We start from the raw sequence: 18,597 nt of genomic DNA, 5'->3' as shown, positions 1-18,597 counted from the left end.
ATCTCAACACTTCTAGTCTTTCTAGGAACTTGCCCTCTAAAAAGCATTTGGGCTGGGCTAAAAGGCTAAAGAGGGCTTGGAAAAAATCAAGTCACAACTGTAGCTAACTTCCTAAATGACAAATCTGAGATGCTGAGAAAGAGTCTTTGAGTGGGAATTGAAAGCCAGGTCACAAACCATCTAAAAATCTACTGACATGCCATTTACTAGACTTGGTTTTATAATATCCTCTGGTGGGAGTCGGGGCCTCAGCTAAGAGGCAAAAGCACTGCTGAACAGGGTTTGCTGGGACAGGAGCATCTCCTTCTTGGGTCTCCGTGGGGCCAACCCCTTTCAGATTGGTGGCCAGCCTGTGGCTTGGTTATTCACCCCCAGGTATCTACAGGTCAGGGTGTGTGAGGTCCTACGGTAATGTCTGAACCCTCCCACACGTACTTGGCAAGCTTTCTGAATCTCGGACTAGATTTATCCCTGGCCTAAAAATGCCTCTTACTTGAGAGGAAACAACAACAACAAAAAACCCAAACTGAGAAACATTAACGGGGTCAGAAAAGACTTCCCAGGCTCCCTCCAGCTCTGCTCCAACACCAGTTTGAAGCGGTAAGACCCTATTGCTTGATGAAGACACAGAGGCTGAGCAGTGGTTTCAAGGGCATCTGGGTACTGGACTCGGCGACGCCCTGCCCACTGTGCATCTGGGTCTCTTTGGAAGCACAAGGAAACGTTGTCCAACCCAAGTACCACCAGACTGCCCGCTCCTGGGCGTGGGGCTCTGCAGGCCCTCAGGCTCAGCGCAGAGGCACCGAGGTTTAGGAAAGCATACACAAACAAATAAACAACAGACTTGAAACACTGATTCCTGGACAGGCAGGAATTCCTCTGCAGAGCAGCTGGATGCCCTGGAGCCATTTGTCAGGAGCCCTCCTCTGGCTGCTCCCCCTCCCCGCAGCCGCACCATCGCCAGATTCTGCAATGACTCACCAGCCCGGGAGAGGACTCCAGGACGGTGGACAGAAGCCAGCAAGCGTGAAGAACAAAGGGTTGTGGAAAGGCCAACAGGCAGGTGAACACACACGCTGGGGCCCCCCGTGGTAGAACGGAGGGGAACAATGTCAGCCGGCCTGGGGTGGCCTGAATTTTGTTTCTACCAGTCGTAGAATCAAGAAACTCAAGCAGCCCTTTGAATTTCCCATTTCAGGGGCTCCCGGGGCCCCTGCAGAGGAGCCTTCCTACTTACTGATTGGTGAGCTGCTCAGCCCCAACAAACAGGTTGATCCTCGAGAGGCCAGTACGGGTGCCGAGGAAGGCAACCTCCACGCCCTTGTCAGAATTCCTGAAACACAGCAGCAGACAACAGGGGGATGCTTCCAGACAGTAAGCAGATAATGGCTTTTGCATTTGAAGACTCACAGAATGTTTTATGAAATAGCAGTTTTGAAACCTGAAGTTTTAAAAGAAATTATAGAAACGCATAGACATACACAGATGCAGGGAGGCCCCAAGCAGAGAATGCAAACTCACCTCTTAGGAAAGTTCTGTGGTAACTCTTACAAGAAAAACTAAGAACTCCATTGAGTTCCAAGAACTCCAAAGCACCATGAGAGAACGCACCCCCATGCTAAATAAACACAGCTTATCTCAGGCTTCTGGGTGCAAACTCAGGACAGTAGGCTGGGATGGGAATGACTTTAAGGAGAGGCAGAAAATCTTTAGAGGCAGCTTTTTGCATTGACCTAACAAATCCATTCTTATTAGTGGAATCTGTCATTAGTGACAACTGCAACTGAGCCACTGAACCAAATCTGCAGGGTCCTACAACCTAGAAATGTCTAGGACCTGAACTCTACACCATTTGAAGTCACCATCTTGTAACTTCTACCAGAGCATAGGCCTTATTCTTACCACTATCCCCAAAGAGATGAGTAAAAAAATGGTTTCTTCAAATGGCCCTGCAGTATACCAGGCACAGGACCCCTAAGAATGGCCTCAGCAAAGAAAACTTATATTAAAATTCACTACAGGTATTTTCTTCAACTTTCAAGGTGAATTTTATATGTTTGGGCATGTTCAGGATATTCACAATGCCTACCTCTTCACAAAAAAGCAAATGGTCTTTCTCCACAAATACATAATTTCATTCTATAATAAACGTATGAAGAGAATACTGTTTCTTGAATTTGCTTCCCTTCCCTAAATGCTAGTAGCAATTTGATTCGAAGCACTATCCATGTCATCTTCAATATAAGATAATTTGGTTACTTGATCTTCGATGGTAGTCAAAGTGGCCAATACTACCTTTAAGTATTTAAGGGGTGAATAAAAACCAGCACTATGCATTTGTTTCTGCTTGCAGCCTACCCAAATTGGAAAGCCAGGCTGCCCAATCAGTTACAGATGTGGACTACAAAGCAAGCTACCATTTTGGAAATCTTTAGCATGTGTTAGGAGTGAATCAGCAATCTTTGCACAGGATTTTGAGTTTCATGAGAGCTTAAAAGAAACATTTCCACATCCACCAGAGAATGCAACTTCAGGAAAGGTTTTGACTCTTCCCTAGCGTTCCCAGGGAATAAGAATCATGAATGTAAGCAGTCCAAGGACACCCCCAAGTATAATGAGAATGGTAAATCTCTCTTTGGGGTTCCAGACTCCTGGATTAAACTGCCTACCTTACATCTCCACTTGGGAGACTTGAGCTTAAAATGTCTAGAAGAGAACTCTGGACGTGCCCAGACATCCCAAACCTGGTCTTCTTTCATTGTCTCCTGTCCTAGGAAATGGCACCACTATCTATACAGGTATTTGTGTTGTAAATGATCCTTGAGAGCTCAGCCTTCCTCCCATCACTCAGCAGACCCATCATCAAATCCAGGGGTGGGGGTGGGGGTGGGGGTGGGAGGTCCCACTTCTGAAGCATGCCACCAGAAGATCTTTCCTCCCTGTGCCACCACCTTGGTCCAAGTGGCAAATCCCTTGGAATGCTCTAGGAGACTTTATTATTGTTCTTATGCCCTTAAACTTTATTCTTCACAGTAGAGGGATATTGTTTAACAATGCAAGTATGATCATATCCTTCTTAAAACCTTAAAATGTCCTTCTTAAAATCGTTCAATGACTTTATAAAACTCATAGTATAGAATCCAGGGTTCCTCACCTGACTCCCAAGGGCCTGAGCCATCTGGCCCCTCTACAGCCTCATCTCCCAACATATTCCAGTCTACCATCTATATTTCAGTTCTGCTGGCCTTCTTTAAATTCCTCAAATGTGTCAAACACTGTTGTACCTCAGGACCTTTGCACATGTTGTTCCATTTTCCTTAGAATGCTCCCTAACACTTGAACTAGTTTCTGCCCAGAAAAACCTTCTGTCTTCCACCTCCACTCTAGGTCTTGTCACACTCTACATGTCCTTACACTTCTTTCAAAGTAGTTATCACAATCCTTAATAATCTGTCACACTACACACCACAGATACCATGATGGCAAGGTCTATGTTTGATTGAGTTAGCTCCATTTCACCAACATCTAGTCTAGTGCCTAGCATGTAACAGACACTCAGTCAGTATCCGATGAGTGAATGAATGAATGAAAATGAGAACAGAATGAATGATAGATAGGATGGAAGAGAATATACAAAAGGGAAGGGGAGGGAAGGAATGGAGCTAATAAAGAACAGAAAAGGAGAGAGAGCTAAATAATGTGTGACGTGAAGGTATAAGGAGAAAGGAATGTTTTCACTTCCTATTTTTAATCTTTAATAACCTACTTAAGTTAGTAAAATAATATTAACAAGCTGCTGAAAACTTTGACAACAATGACCATTGCCCAGGCCCCTCTCCTTGCACCCTCTGCTTCAGAAGTAAAACCACAGGGTTATATCCTGACACCCTCATGAAACAGAGCTCTCCCTTCCCGGTCCTACTTAAAACCCAGCCTGGCCCAGATCCCAAGTCCCCTCCAGACTGTGAAGCCGAGGGAGCCATGGCAGGGCAAGAAGCTAAGCGATCCTTCTGCCTCCCCCTCCCTCGGAAGCACCCCCCATCTCAGCACACCAAATTTCATGTAACGCTAAAACTCAAATTATATGTCAAACCCAGGAGCTTGCCACCCAAGCCCGAGCCGCTAATCTGCTCGAGCTCTTGTGGTTTGGAGCTTTGGGGAAAATTAAAGCACTTTAACACCAAGCTCCTAAAACAGTTTAGTTCTTTAAACCATAACCATATTTCGGACGGCTTGTGGGGAAATGACCATGAAAGGGGGACACGTGCAAGCACTTACTCGGATTTGTTGAGGGCGAGACTGGTCCAATAGGCTTCAATGGGAGCGCTCACCACGGCATCAAATAGGACCTCTTGTATCAATTCTTTATCACCTATTGGGAGGGGCAGACTTGAGAAGGTGGCTGTGGCTGGGGTCCCAGCGGGGGCACAAGGGGTGCTCCCCTCGCTCACTCCATAGTGACTGCAGGCTACTTTCTCCCACGGTGTAGTGCTTTATGCATTGACCTCCCACCAGCTGAAAATATGGAACAGTTCTGACACCGGATAGGCCAGCAACAGGGGGGCCCCCAAAGTGTTCGAGTGAGATGATGATACGTGGAGAGGCTTGTGTGTGTCCCTCTTCAGTTTTCTGCTTTCTCTTCTCATCTAGCAGTTGGTGCCACAGACCAGCATGTCTTAGAAATTTGCTCGATTCACCCTCATTTCTGTCCTCTTATCACAATCTGCAATTTTTCAGGGCCCTGTTCCCCATCATTTGTAAGAAGAGGAAGGGATGTGATAACTAAACAGTCTTGGAACTTCTGTTTTGTGATTCCTTCCATTTAGAAGGTTTTTGTTGGGGGCGCCTGGGTGGCCCAGTAGATTGAGCATCTGCCTTCAACTCAGGTCATGATCCCAGGGTCCTGGGATCGAGTCCCACATGGGGCTCCCTGCTCAGCAGGGAGTCTGCTTCTCCCTCTCCCCCCAGCTTGTGCTCTCGCTCACTCGCTCACTCTCTTTCTCCCTCAAATAAATAAATAAAAGGTTTTTGTTTTTTGTGGTTTTTTGTTTTTTTTTTTCCAATTTAAAGTGGGGAATCTGTTCCTATCCAAAAGGACTCTTGCTGGCGCTCTGGAGAAGATGCTAAGGAGTCAGGGGGATATCATGAGTTCAGCAGAGGCATCTCAGAGCCCTCCAATTGCTCTGCAGAGGGGCCAACTAATTATCACCTCCTCCCCTTGGCTGGTGGCCCACAAGGCAGTGACACTTTGCTGTAAAAGCAAACACTGAAAACAACTCATCATCCGAAAGGCAATGGATACACTGAGATAGAGTTATGTAGTGGGATACTGTATAGTAATTCAAATAAATGCTTTAGAGGTAAATGATCAACACACATAAATCTCAAAATGTAATGAATGAAACACAAGTTGTAGAGCAATACATATTTTGTACTATAGAAAATATATATAGTATACCATATATAAATGTTAATATACAAAATGATGAAAATAATGGTACATCCTATTTACAGATACCTATATAGGGAGATAGTAATATAGATCCATGGGAGGTAAGGAACCAATTCGAGGTGGGGATGATTCTCTTTGGGAGGTAAATGGGACTGTACAGAGGGACTCAGGGGCTTCAACATTATGTATAATGTTTCATTCTTTAAAAAGTACTTGAAGGAAAAATAGCAAAATATTAAGATTTGATAAAGCAGGATGGTAAATGTAAATTTTTTATATTATCTCTATACCTTTGTTTTTTGAATATGCCATTCAGCCAAAGGAAATGAAAAGTAAGGCTTATGTGATGTCCATCTGATCTTTTCTCTACTAGAATATGTGCCAAAAAGTCAATCTGTTCTGTCGAGATGGAGTTTAGAAGCCAGCTGAACCTCCTTACATCTCTCACAGGGCTGCTGTGGGAATTCTATGAAATAATACATGTAAAGGACTGTTCACATCACTGAGTAAGTGGTCCCTGCTGGGGGAGGGGCAGCTGCTGGGCTCACTGGTGGCGAATCTCTCCCTGCCAGACTAGCTACTGGAACTCAGATGCTCGTCCAGGGACTGCTCATGTGCTTGGTCAGCATCAGGCCCATTGCTCTCTCCCTGCCCCCCGCCCCCACCACAGACCATTCCTGACCCAGTGAGCTCCCTCAAGGGCCTGTGGCAGGAAGACAAGCAATAGCATGTATATGACATGAAGCAACACGTCACAGTGATGATCCCACTCTGGAGAGAACCAGACCTAGAGTATGGCCTGAGATGAGACAAGTCCTATTTCCTGCCCTTGTCTCTCATTTGTAAAATAAGGGAGCAGATATTCACAGTCCCTGCCCAGCGATAACATTTCCATGCTACTCAGGTGCTTGACTTAAATGGTCCGGTAGGGAGACAAATCCAATGTGAAGGGTTAGACTGCGACTGGGGGTTCGGCGTGACTTTCAGTGGCCCACGCTCTTCCTCCTGTTCCTACAGGAAGCGGACATTTGGCTGGACCTGATGGGACTGATCATCTCTGCCGAAAGCCAAGCTTCCTCTGAAAGCTGAGGGGAAGTGTGGTTTTGCGACTCCCCTCCCCCCGCAACCACAGTCGCATACCCAGACAGGACAGGTTGAAAGCCCACTCACATTGGAGCAGAGGTTCTTTGCCTTTGAGGTAGAGCTTAATAGCTTCTAGCTGAGACAGATGACGGTGCTCCGGGTGTAGGTCAGTGTTGCAGTAGGACCTAAGACCATGAGAGGGGCCAAAACAAGAACATGTGAGGATTTGTGGCATCACCTTCCTTTGCCTTTGAACTGGGAGAGGTTGGAAGGGAGTACAGAGGACTCGAAATCAAAGCGGGCAACAGATACCCATGCTGATGAAGGATGGTTTAATTCTTACCATTCATCTGCCAAGGACACATCAGGGTGCTCTAAGTCATGCAGGCCTGGAGGTCAAGGAGAAGGGGTTAATGAGTAAGGACCACCTGCGTGGGGCGCTGGTACCCCTCATCCTCTCATGTGCTTCAAATGTTTGAGGGCAGGGCCATTGAATGATGAAGGGTAGGCATCAACCCCAATGACATCTGCCTCTGAAGGGGGGACTCTGAACAAAGAAAATGATGCAGAACCCTCTCCCCACCTCTATCTCCCTCGGCCACCACTGGTGGCTTCCCAGTTGAGTATCCCAGGAAAGCCTGAACTCCATGGAGACAAACAATACACCAGTGAGTCCTGGAGATGAGCTTAGTATCATGGTGGAAACACTGATGCTGGAGCCCCGCACAGCTTGTTCAGGGAGCTGGGCTGGGCCACTTAACTCGGGCGTGATGTTAGCAGGTTACTTTGCTTTTCCAAATGTCAGTTTCTTCATGTGAAAAACAGGAATAATCATAGTCCCTAACTGCTGGGTAGTTGTGAGGGCAAAAAGATAGGTTGAATGATATGAAATTGCCAATACTCAACTGGTTTTGACCAGCAAACACTGCTAGTTGTTATGGGATCCCAAGTAAAAACAAGCCATCAGTCCACAAAGGTACCTGGGACAACTGGGGTTTGCAGGGAACTGGAGAGTTTTTAACAGAATGCTCTAGACCACTCTAACTCTGGGAAATCACTCTCTTTCATTGTATCTTCATGTGAGCTCACTTTGAAGGCTGACACACACTTCTGAGTGATGACCTCAGGAACTCAGATGACGCTTATAGCCTGTTTGAGGGGTCAGAGTTTCCCAAATGGCCAACAGTACTGTACTGCACTCTGGATGCCAGTTTTCTCCTCAAATACAAATGTATAAAATAAACAGCAAAATACTAGACCTAATATTGCACACTCTTGCCTGATTTTATAGAAAGTAGGGAACATATTAGATAGAATATCACCATGTGGGACCCAAGTGTCATTTCCTGGCTCCAACACCCACTGGTAGAATGATTTTGGGGGTGTCATTTCAACTCTTTAAGCTCTATTAGTCAGGAGATGTGGATGATAGAGCCTAACTCATGGATCCATGAGAGGGTTAAGTGGGACAGTGATGAGTCTCCAGGATAATCTATGGGGCCGTCTCCGCATGCCTCCATCCATCCTTTCTTCCCTTCCTCCCTGCCTGCTCCCTTCCTTCCTGGCATCAGCTGTGTGCTGGATACTATTCTAGGCCCTGATAATATAGCTGTGAACAAAACAAAGTCACTGCCTTCATGGTATTTGTTTTCTAGTGGTGGGAAGAGATAAACAAATAAAATTAAAATACATAGCATATCAGTTAGTGATGAGGGCTATGATGGGAAAGAGCCAAGCCAGAGATGGAAATAAAGCAGTTAGTGATGAGGGCTATGATGGGAAATAAAGGCGAAAGAGTTTCAATTTTAAGTAGTGTAGTCAGGGAAGGCTTCCCCGAGAAAATGACTTTTAAGGAAAGACCTGAAGGAGGTGAGAGACAAAGCCATGTAGATAACTGAGAGAGAGTGCTCTGCAGAAGGAATAATCAATGCAAAGACCCTGAGGTGGGGTCTCACCTTCCTGGAATATTGGGTTAATTATGTCAACTCTATCAATTTCTCTAGTGTCTGTTCTCATCCACAAAGCCCTGTCTGGCTCTGTTTCATAGGCCCTGTAGATGAATCCCTAGAGGGGAGATCTTTCTGATCGTTTCCTCTCTGAGTTCCCAGGGCACCGAGGAAATTGAATTGTTCTCTAAGTCTCTCACCTCTGATTTTAGTCCTCCTGGCACAACCACATCTATGCAGACTATATATGCAAATAATGCAGACTATAATGACATTACCTCTAATTTACTGAATAACTATTGTGCCCTCTCTCTCTCTTTCTCTTTATATATATATGTATATATATATTTATATATCTGTAATGGTATACATATATATATACACACACACATCATACACACACACACACACACACATATATATACCACTATATATATGACATATATATATGTATGATACAAAGTGTCAAGGAGATTCAGAAGAGAAACAATTTCAGCAAGTAGAACTATAGCCCATACCTTCAGCCTTAGTAGAAACTCCTTACATTGTGAGCAATGTCTACCTGTTGACCATCTTTGTAATAGATGACAACGGCGAAACATGTTGAAAATTCCCACATTCTGTGGGGCAGCTTTCCTTACAGAGGATCCTACAGAAGTACAGTTGCCATCCCCAGGAAAGCCTACCTTCTCCCAGAACAGAGCAGAACAATGATCATGCCATGGCCCTTACGATGACAGGAACGTCTACTAGTTAGTCCAAGGGGAAACAGCTTTCTCAGGCTCAGCAACTCAAAGCTGGCAGGATTGTAAGCCCTCTTATTGACAGAGGACCCACAGAGAGGAAGATCTGACCTCATTTGTATGAATAACCAGAGACTCTTCCTCTTGCTGGGATTCAAACTAATTTCTAACGCGGTGATTGCAGTTAGTTCTGAAATTCTCTCTGTGACCTCTCAGCCTAACAACTATGGAACACAGAGGGAAAAGACATGACTGAAGAAATGACCCAAAAGACAATGTAGAACAACTCTGTGTTTGTGTGTGTGTGTGAGAGAGAGAGACAGAGACAGAGACAGAAACAGAAAGAAAAGAGGCAGGCCTATGTATTGAGGATTGGCTAAGGGAATGGACACATGAGAGGCCAATAATCCACCAATAATCTCTCTTTCTATTGTTCTGACCATGAGCTGTTTCCTCAGCTTGACCTCAAATAGCTCAGACATGAATTTTCTGTCTTCATGGACAGTGATATCTACAGAGCTACACATGGCTCATATGAGCTACACATGGCTCATTCATCCAGAAAATTCTAGAAGTTAAAAAAAAAAAGATTTCTGAGAACACATCTTGTGGAATGTCTTGCCCAAGTCACAAAGCTGCCTGCTCCCTCTTCCTGGTCTCTGGGAAGAGATACCACATGATTGATTAGTGGGCACAATGAAACCTTTCAATCTCCTTCCTTGTCCTTAAGACCTTACGATTATTTGGGAGACAAATACTAACACCTGTAAAACAATGCACACTAGTTGGCAGTACCCCAGGAAGCTGGCTGTGGAACTTGGCATCTCAGGGACCGTCAATCTCTTCGTTCTCCACTACGTCATCAGGGTGAGCCCCTAGGTGGTCCAGCTTCTGGAAGTTCACCACATGCACTTGTAACCAGCTCTAACTAATTAAAACTGGCTCATAACGGACCTTCCTGCTCTTGGCCATACTATCTGGGGACACTCAGAAAGAGCACTGGTCTGGTCCTGCTCCCTCTTGGTGGAGATGCAAAATCTAACATCCAGATTGGATGAGTGACTTCCTGGGACCACTTGGGGGAGTGGAGACTTTCGGAGGTCAGCTTCACCCCTCCCTGTCAGCCGGTGATACTGGGGAAGGCTCCTTCTCTGAGGTACTGAGTTACTGGCTCGTGGTAAAGGATGGTGCACATATGACAGTGGTTTTAAAGGTTAAAGTGCTGTAACAATGGCTACCATTTGCTGGGAGTTTAAGTGTGCCTGAGCTTTATGAAGACAAGAGGATTTGGGAATCTCAAAATGCTCCTTATTCCTTCTGACCTATGTATATCATCTAAATGATCATATTTCCCCTGGGACTTGAACTGCTTGAAGCACAAACAAGATTTGTGGCTCAACCGTGTAGGAGACTGGCTTGCATACCTTTGTTTTCATTGTAGTTCCCCTGGGCTTGAATTTTTACACTACTTTGTATTTTTCTTGGTAGTGATTTTTATGTATGGGAAGAATATAGTTGGTGGATGATCCTCTAAGTTGGCTCAACAGTTTTGTGGATTAAAGCACAATAGAAAGAAATGAAATCATAAGAAAGGCCACCATGAGTTGGGGGTCCCACCATTTGGAAGGCAAGCTCATGCCAAGTGGACAGTTAGTTGAGTGAAATGCCCAAGACTGAAGGATAAGACATGTCAAGAGAGCATCTTACCTTCTTCAATGGTTACATTCCCTCGGAAGAAGTATTTCCCGTGACCTCTGGAGAGCGCCACACCTAAGCTGTGCAGAGAAACAAAGCAGACCTTGAAACCCGTGGCATCGACTGGAATAGACTTGTGGGTTCACTTTTTATTTTCCATGTTCACATTTCCATTTCATGTTCTGTAGACAATTTTTCCAAGTTTACTTTCAAAACCCCACTGGTTATCGTTGGTATTGGTTTTTCTTAGGTTCAATCAGCTGCTTCAAAGCAATTTCTGACCAGAAGCATGGCAGCCATGGGCTGCTCGTGAGCATTTTCAGAGGCGTGGCAAACTGCTCACCCTACTCTCGGAGGCCCTCTCGAGAGCCCTGCGCCCTGCTCTTCACCACTACCTGACGCACTCCTGCCCTCCATTCAGCCACACATGGGTCTTTCCAGACCTTAGCGTTTACGGCTAGGGAAAATGACTCCCCTCTCAAGGACGAAAATGAAAACGTCCACTACACAAGTGTGGAGCCACGTTATTATGTTGTGGGCTTCTGGGCCTGACCCTCTCCCTAGTCTAATAGATGCTCCCCCCTCTCCCAGGCTTGATTTAAGCTCCCTTCTAAAGGAAGAGAATATATTTTGAAAACACAGTCTCTTCATTTGGCAAACCCGCTTAGCGGTCATGTGTCCCCTCGATTGCTCTGCTTCCAAATGGCATCAGATTCATGATTCCTGGCAGTCTATGACAACACAATGCCATAATTTATTTTTCAGATTCATCTGGAGTCAGTAAATTCTTTCTCTCCTTAGCTCTGCGAGGCCCCGGTTCAGGAACGTGAAGCAGCCCCAGGGGATGACTTCTTACAGAAGTAAGGTCATTGTAGCAGGACCCTAGAATGCCACATGAGTGTCTGAAAGCAGGCAATGGGGTCAAGCCATTTTCCAGGACGGTTACAGAGAAATAACAGGATTCAAGGTAGACAAGCACAGAAGTACAGTTCAGAGAAATTAAAACAGAAGCACAACATGGAGGGATGGATATGCTACCTCCTCGTGCGAAGGCTCGTTTTTTTGATCATGGAAATAAAAGGTGAAATGGAGCTCACTGGGCAGCAAGTTAGCTAGATGGTTTAAGGACCAGGCAACCCTCTGAACTCGTCTCTCCACCCTTAGCTGGAACCCCCAAAGCTGATTTGCTTGGTAATGAGATGCAAAGCCATGACAAATCGAGTGAGTTCTCCTAGGTGAGCCTGAACCATCTTCCCCCTTCTGGAAAACAGAAAAAAAGCAGCCTGGGAAAAGCCCCTTCCTCACTCTTTCCAGCCTTTCGGCAGGGTGTTTGGTTATCTTCAGATGATGAGCTCTGAGAGCGTCAGCAGGTTTTGTACAAACACAACTGATGGATCTGATGGAATGTCCATGTATTATGGTCAGCTCTACCTGAAAGGAGTACCCTTGATGTCTGTATAATAGTAGTCATTTGTCATCACCAAAACCCGTTTCTAGATTGAAAAAAAAAAAAGTCGTAGAGAGAAGAAAACATGGTTAGTCTGCTAGGTGAAGCTTTCAGAAATAAATAAAAATAAATGGACACACTATGATCAGGTTAACAGTACTACATGAATCTTGTTTGAGATAAGTAAAGACAAGAGAAAAATGATCTCAGCGAAAGATATTTATTCCAGATAGAGCTTTCAAAGCTAATTTTTCACAATGGTTTGTTTTAAATTAAGCGGCAAGAATGTTTGAGAAAAAATGTACCCCTTTGTCCACTGTCTTCTTCACCTCCATGGAGAACTTCCCAGTCTTCCTGTTTACCATGGCGTTTCTTAACTAAAATGAAAAAAGAAAATTTGGTATTAGCTCTTCCCCAGGTTGCATGTCATCTGGACATCTTGCATCCTCCAGCTTGGGAGCACATTTGGTGGTTTGTGCAAAGCAGAGGTATGACAGGGCTGGGCTGTGTCCCCACCAAATTGTGGGCGCTCTGGTGCTAAGTCAGCATCTTACACTCAGGCCCCTGAAACAGGGCTTCTGAAGAATAAACATCCAGCTGCTGTCGTACCGGAGGAGAGAGGCTAACGACAATAAATGACTTTCAACTTTCATCTGGGGTGCTCATGTGAACCTCGGGCAGCCCCGATGATGTGGATGAAGCCCGAGAGTCCAAGAAGCGAGCCCGCACAAGTGCGAAAACACTCAAGAAGCAAGAATGTCTCTGGGGACAAGTTACATTTTCAGAAAGGGTATTAGTTTGTCATGAAGAAATCACTTTTCAAAACATAAGTCAAAGTTGTTTTTCTACACAGTAGGTTTTTCTTTTCTTTTCTTTTTTTTAAGACCAACCACTTAGAAGACAGGGACTCATTTTCTATAGCATGAAGCATCTTCAGATGCTCCCAGAGAAACCTGAGCAATTAGTAGTCTCACTTACAGTGACAGGCAGTGAACAGGGTGACCTGGTATCTGAGTTTCAGAAGTTCCATCTAGGGACACTGAGCCTCGCACCCTCCCCCTGCCCCTGGCTGACCTCTTCTAATTATGTGTGGCCCTTCTGTGGGTTCAGAGAAGGACCGCAGACGCAGTGATGAGAGATGTGCCGTCGCGGGCAGCAATGGGAGACGAGGGAGATGCCATTGAATGGGAGAGGAGCAAATTCTGACATGCCACAGCCTGTCGGGAACGGCTCTTTCTTGGCCCCATGGCTTTTTTTTTTTTTTTTTTTTTAATCCTCTCCCCTCTTCTCTCCTTTGAGGAGCTTGGCGAAGATCTGGCTGATAGAAAACTGCAATGCTAGCAAGCAAACTAAATTTGATTCGGGGCTGTCTAGATTTGGGTTCACATTCCCGTCTTCTGTGAGAGAGAGAGAGAGAGAGAGTAAAAAGCATAATTTTTAGCTGGAGGCATGTATAAAATAAAACATATATTTTACTCTAGATATTTTTTAACAACACATAATGGGCATTTCTGGAAATATTTTCCCATTTTAACTTTTGTGGTTTTGGATGGGGAGAGCTGGTCCTAATTAAGTCTACTTTCTAACTTTTAAGAACGGCTCGATTTATCTTTAACATGGTTTTCATTTTTCCTCTTTCTGGTGCCTGCCTAAAGCCATTTGGGACCTTCCCCTCTCACATTCCCCAGGCAAGTCAGAGATTAGGTAAGCTTCTCCGTGAGTCTGTACCACCCCGCCCCCAACTCCCAGTAGCACCAAAAAGTCAGCACTGGGGGGCTGGGCGGCTCCAAGGCCAGGGTCACTGAGGCTTTCTGGAGGCAAATGCTCAGATGACGAGTCCAGTCATGCTCTTTTCTTCAGTTTTAAGGAAAATGGATTACACCTGCTGAACACCTACATGTGGGGCAGGATGGCGCTGTAGTGAAGGACTCCGCGCAGCCAGAGCTTATGAAAGAATCACTTACTCTATGCCTCAGTTTCCTTCTCTGCAAAATGAAACTAATGACAGCATCCATCTCACAGAGTTGCTGTGAGAAGCAGATGAGCCGGTATTTAGAAGAGTGCCTCATCCACCCTAAGCAACCAGCAAATGTTAGCTGTCCCCCACCATCATCACCATCACCATCACCACTGCCCTCCTCCCTTACGATGCCAGCCCTCCTTCAACAGCTTAAGGGATCAGGATGCAAGCTTGAGTTTGCTTGACACAGATGCCCATGCTCTAAACCAACATTTTTCAAACTCTGTGAGCCACATGAGAAATACATCTTATTCTATGATGCCCTCCGACGTCTCCTATTTTAGTAGATTTCATAGCTTATGAGGGCTGCTCATGGACCATTCATGGACTTTGTGACCTCCCCCCAGTTCCTATGTTAAAACTGCTGCTCTTTACCCCCTGTGGGTGGGCACAGACTGAAAAAGAGGCAGCCCACAGTAAAGAGAAATAACCCAGGGTGTCAAGGCTCAAGTCTCACCGGTGACACATACCCCTGTTCTGTGAATTCTCTGTGGCTCCGTTTCCTCCTTTTTATTCATTCCATCAGAAGTGTTCTGATCGAGGACTCCCAGACCCCAGGGGTCCCATCAGGTGCTGTGTAACTGTGTTGAACCGTCTTATAAAGCCCAGATAATACTGACAGATACCACCTATTGAGCTTTTACGATGTGCTAGACACATGTTTTAAAACCCTCAAAATAAGGCACCATTCTTAACCCTATTTTACAAGTGGAGAAACTGAGGCACAAAGTTAAGAAACCTGCCTATAGTCACACAGGCTCTCTGCCCCTTAAGCCCACGCTGTTAGTTTTGCTTCCCAAATCAGGAGAGAAAGCATTTGGACAAATTTAAAGCATTAATATAACAATTGTATAGCATGAATACAAAAATAATGTATTGTTATTTCTGGATTTTTTTTTTTTTAATGAAAGAAAAGGTTTTAAACTTGACCATGCAACAGTCTTAGGTTTTAACTTTCCAGTAGGCTCTCCTACAAGCTCTAGGTTCTGCAAACTGGGGCTGACAGGAAGGTGGTTTCTGTCCTCGTTGCCATAGGATGAAAGGGGGTTTTGTGCCTTTTCAACAGACTGTGGGGTTAGAATACAACACCGTGAGACCAGAACAGTCTAGAAATGTTGCTTTTCCATTGGAGGTTCGAGAAGGGGAGCAACTTGCCCCAAACCCTATGGTAAGTCAGTGGCACTGCTGCCCCAGGGGCTAGCTTACAAGACAAGATGGCAGAGGGTACCCAGAACAGAGACCAGAATGATGGGGGAGTGACGAAACTCTCAGTCCCCACCAGGCCAGGAAGGGTAAGATTGACGATGCTGCTCAGAGCTGGCCAAATAGCCCTCGGTTTTGCCACTACCTGGATTATAGCAATGAGCATCTGGAGAAATGAAAATGTCCTGGCCGAGGAATATTCCCAAACAACTTTGGGTGTGCCCATATGTTAGCATATTATGTAGTCAGTAAAAAAAATCACATGTGCCAATGTTCAACTTAACAGCGTCAAAGGAGAGCAAATTACAACATCAATGAAATGTCTTTATTTCTCCCTATCGGATGCAAGTATGATAATGCAGCGGACGTTAAAGCAGCTTTCACCACAGTGGGGTTGATAAAAATAAAGGTCAAACCTCTTCAAGCTGGAAATAGTTTTCTGGGGATGGTGATCAGCTCCCCGGTCTCTCTGGGAAGCACCCTCCTTCTGCTGGGTCCTGCGTTATCCGGGTCAGATGCGCTTCCCCAGAGCCCCTGGTGAGTCCGTCTCTCTCGCCTGCACCCCGGAGCTGCAACAGCCTCCCTGACCCTTCAAAGCACCCACATTACAAGCTGGTGGTCACACTTCTGGTTCCGTTGTGAGCCTACAGCTCTTCCTCCCGTGTTAGAGTTCATAAAGGAAGCTCTCCCCCAGAGATTCACTGATCGCCTTGGGTTTTATGTGTTAAGTATATAATGACAGCTCGTTCTGCTAATGGTGGCTTGCTCGCCACATCAGAACATGCGCCTCACCTTTCCTGGTGCACAGGCAGCATGCACTTCCAGGCCCCCAAGGCCATGCCTTCTGGGCCAAGCCAAGAGATTAAAGGGGAAGGGAGAAGCGGGAGATTAACAGGTCTGTCATTCCCAAGCAAGCGTTTAACCAGAGTATGAAAACAGACTCGGACACAGAGTATCTGTACGACAAAATAAAAATCCTCTCAATCTCTCTCTCTCTCAATCTCTCTGTCTGGGGGGGGGGGGAGGGGGGGGGGGGGGGCGGTGACTGTGTTTGGTTTGGCGACCCAGGGCTCAAGCACGAGCTGCAGAGACACAGGAGTAGGTGTAAAGAAGAACAAGTTAGGGGCGCCTGGGTGGCTCAGTCGTTAAACGTCTGCCTTCGGCTCAGGTCATGATCCCAGGGTCCTGGGATCGAGCCCCGCATCGGGCTCCCTGCTCAGCGGGGAGTCTGCTTCTCTCTCTCCCACTCCCCCTGCTTGTGTTCCCTCTCTCACTGTGTCTCTCTCTGTCAAATAAATAAATAAAATCTTAAAAAAAAAAAAAAAAGAACAAATTAATTGAGCACAGTTCTCAGAAATTTACCCCAGGAGAAGAGGTATGTGGGGTTTTAGAAAGAAAAGACTCGAAGGATATTTTCCACAGAACCATTGCGGTTAAGGAGAACTGTGAGTTGACTGGAGAGCAGCAGAAAAGGAGAACTGTGAGTTGACTGGAGAGCAGCAGAAAAGGCTCACACGGCAACCGAGGGGGTTTCAGGTGGCCCGGAGGCAGAATCTGATGGGCCGGCGTCTACAGCGCCACCCCATGGCGAGCATTTGTTTAGCCCCTGGCTCTGCAAGGACTCCCCATCTCTGCGGCACCCCTCAGGGAGGATACTATGGAAACACCGTGAGGGCACTGATACAGAGTCTTTAAGGACTCTTGGACTCGAGGGCTCTTTATAAGGCATAACAAAGTGGCCAACAGCTTTGGGGCCAGGCAGCCTGGGCTGGAATCCACATGGTGTGCCCGTGGACCAAGCTGTTCTCTGCCTCAGTTTCCTTACTGCAAAATGAGGATAGCAATAACACTGACTTTGTAAAACTGTTGTGTAGAATCAACAAGTTCATCCACATATAGCACCTGGAACAGTGCTGGCATATAGGAAGGGCTCAGTACGTCAGTTATTATTATCTATGTTCATTTTTTCTCTTCATTGAAATAATCATGTTCACTGGGGAAAGTTTGGGAATGACTAAGAGGTAACAGGAGTAAGAAAAATGTCATCCTTAAGTCTTTCAACCCTCTGTGGGAATTTATAACCAAAGGTTAAACTCCATTTTAAAAGATTTTTTTTTTTTCCTTCCCAGAGGTGACCAACACTGGTGATTCAGGCAGGGCTATAGATGTCTCAGGGTCCCTTCCTGGCTGATGGGTCCCCAAAGACCTGTCTTACTCATTGTATTTTGATGTGATGCCTAAGTCGCCTGGAGTCTGGGCCAGACGTCCTGCTCATCTACCTCTAAACGGTTTCTCATTTTTCTTCCTCTTTTTAAGATTCTAATTTTAGCCAGTCTATTTTGCACATGTTTTAATAGTCTATGTGACCTCACATCTTCTTTGGAAGGACACAGGGTCTACGTTATAAATACCGTCATTATAGTCAACAAGAGCCGAGTTGCTGAGAGAAGTAGGATGTTCCTTCCAAGAAGCTCTCTGCCGCTGGGCAGGCTCAAGCTGCTTCCTCCTTAGTGGGCTCTACTTCATGGCCTTTCCCAGATCCTCACCAAAAGCCTGCCGGCTGCCACTTACATGCAAACCCCAGTGGTGGACATATGGGCATGTGGGATCACATGTCAATGTTACAAAGCTTCTCTGTATAGGTTCCAGTATTCTCCAGTCAACGGAGTGCAAATCTCTAGGAGAGAAATGGTGACCCGAGTTTTCCCAAATACGTTGGTGGGGTACACACAATGTGCTTTGAGTGTATCATGTTCCTCAAGGAAGTAAGACAAGAGACCCAAACCAGAGAGACCACGAGAGACCAGTCTGAGCGGAGTAAGAGCTCTGAACTTGTAGGAGACGTGGGAACTTTGAAGGTGGACACCAAAAACCCCTGGGAGTCGGGTGAAGGTGAAGAACATGTAAGAGGCTGGGAATCCGATGCTCTGCAGCTCCGATGAGAAAAGAAGATAGGGCAAGGAAAGCCACGATTAATAAAAGGAGATAGCAGCTCCTTGAAAATTAAC

General features: G+C 45.7%; 1 protein-coding gene across 1 annotated transcript in view; it reads right to left on the bottom strand.

Moving 5' to 3' along the window:
• The window catches only part of CACNA2D3 (calcium voltage-gated channel auxiliary subunit alpha2delta 3), an 876,446-nt gene that overhangs the window by 181,051 nt on the left and 676,798 nt on the right, over positions 1–18,597 (bottom strand). Inside the window, exons 19-25 of the mRNA XM_025885299.2 lie at positions 12,672–12,743; positions 12,351–12,412; positions 10,932–10,999; positions 6,879–6,924; positions 6,623–6,720; positions 4,279–4,372; positions 1,238–1,333 (exon numbers count right to left, since the gene is read on the bottom strand). Coding sequence (XP_025741084.1) covers positions 1,238–1,333; positions 4,279–4,372; positions 6,623–6,720; positions 6,879–6,924; positions 10,932–10,999; positions 12,351–12,412; positions 12,672–12,743 — 536 coding nt within the window. The remainder of the gene's footprint in view (positions 1–1,237; positions 1,334–4,278; positions 4,373–6,622; positions 6,721–6,878; positions 6,925–10,931; positions 11,000–12,350; positions 12,413–12,671; positions 12,744–18,597) is intronic.

Source organism: Callorhinus ursinus, unplaced genomic scaffold (assembly GCF_003265705.2).
Source record: "Callorhinus ursinus isolate GAN/ISIS: 27379988/994484 unplaced genomic scaffold, GSC_fseal_2.0 scaffold15, whole genome shotgun sequence".
Lineage (NCBI taxonomy): Eukaryota > Metazoa > Chordata > Mammalia > Carnivora > Otariidae > Callorhinus > Callorhinus ursinus.
Note: the sequence above shows the minus strand (reverse complement) of the source record. Positions and strands in the feature narration are given on the sequence as shown.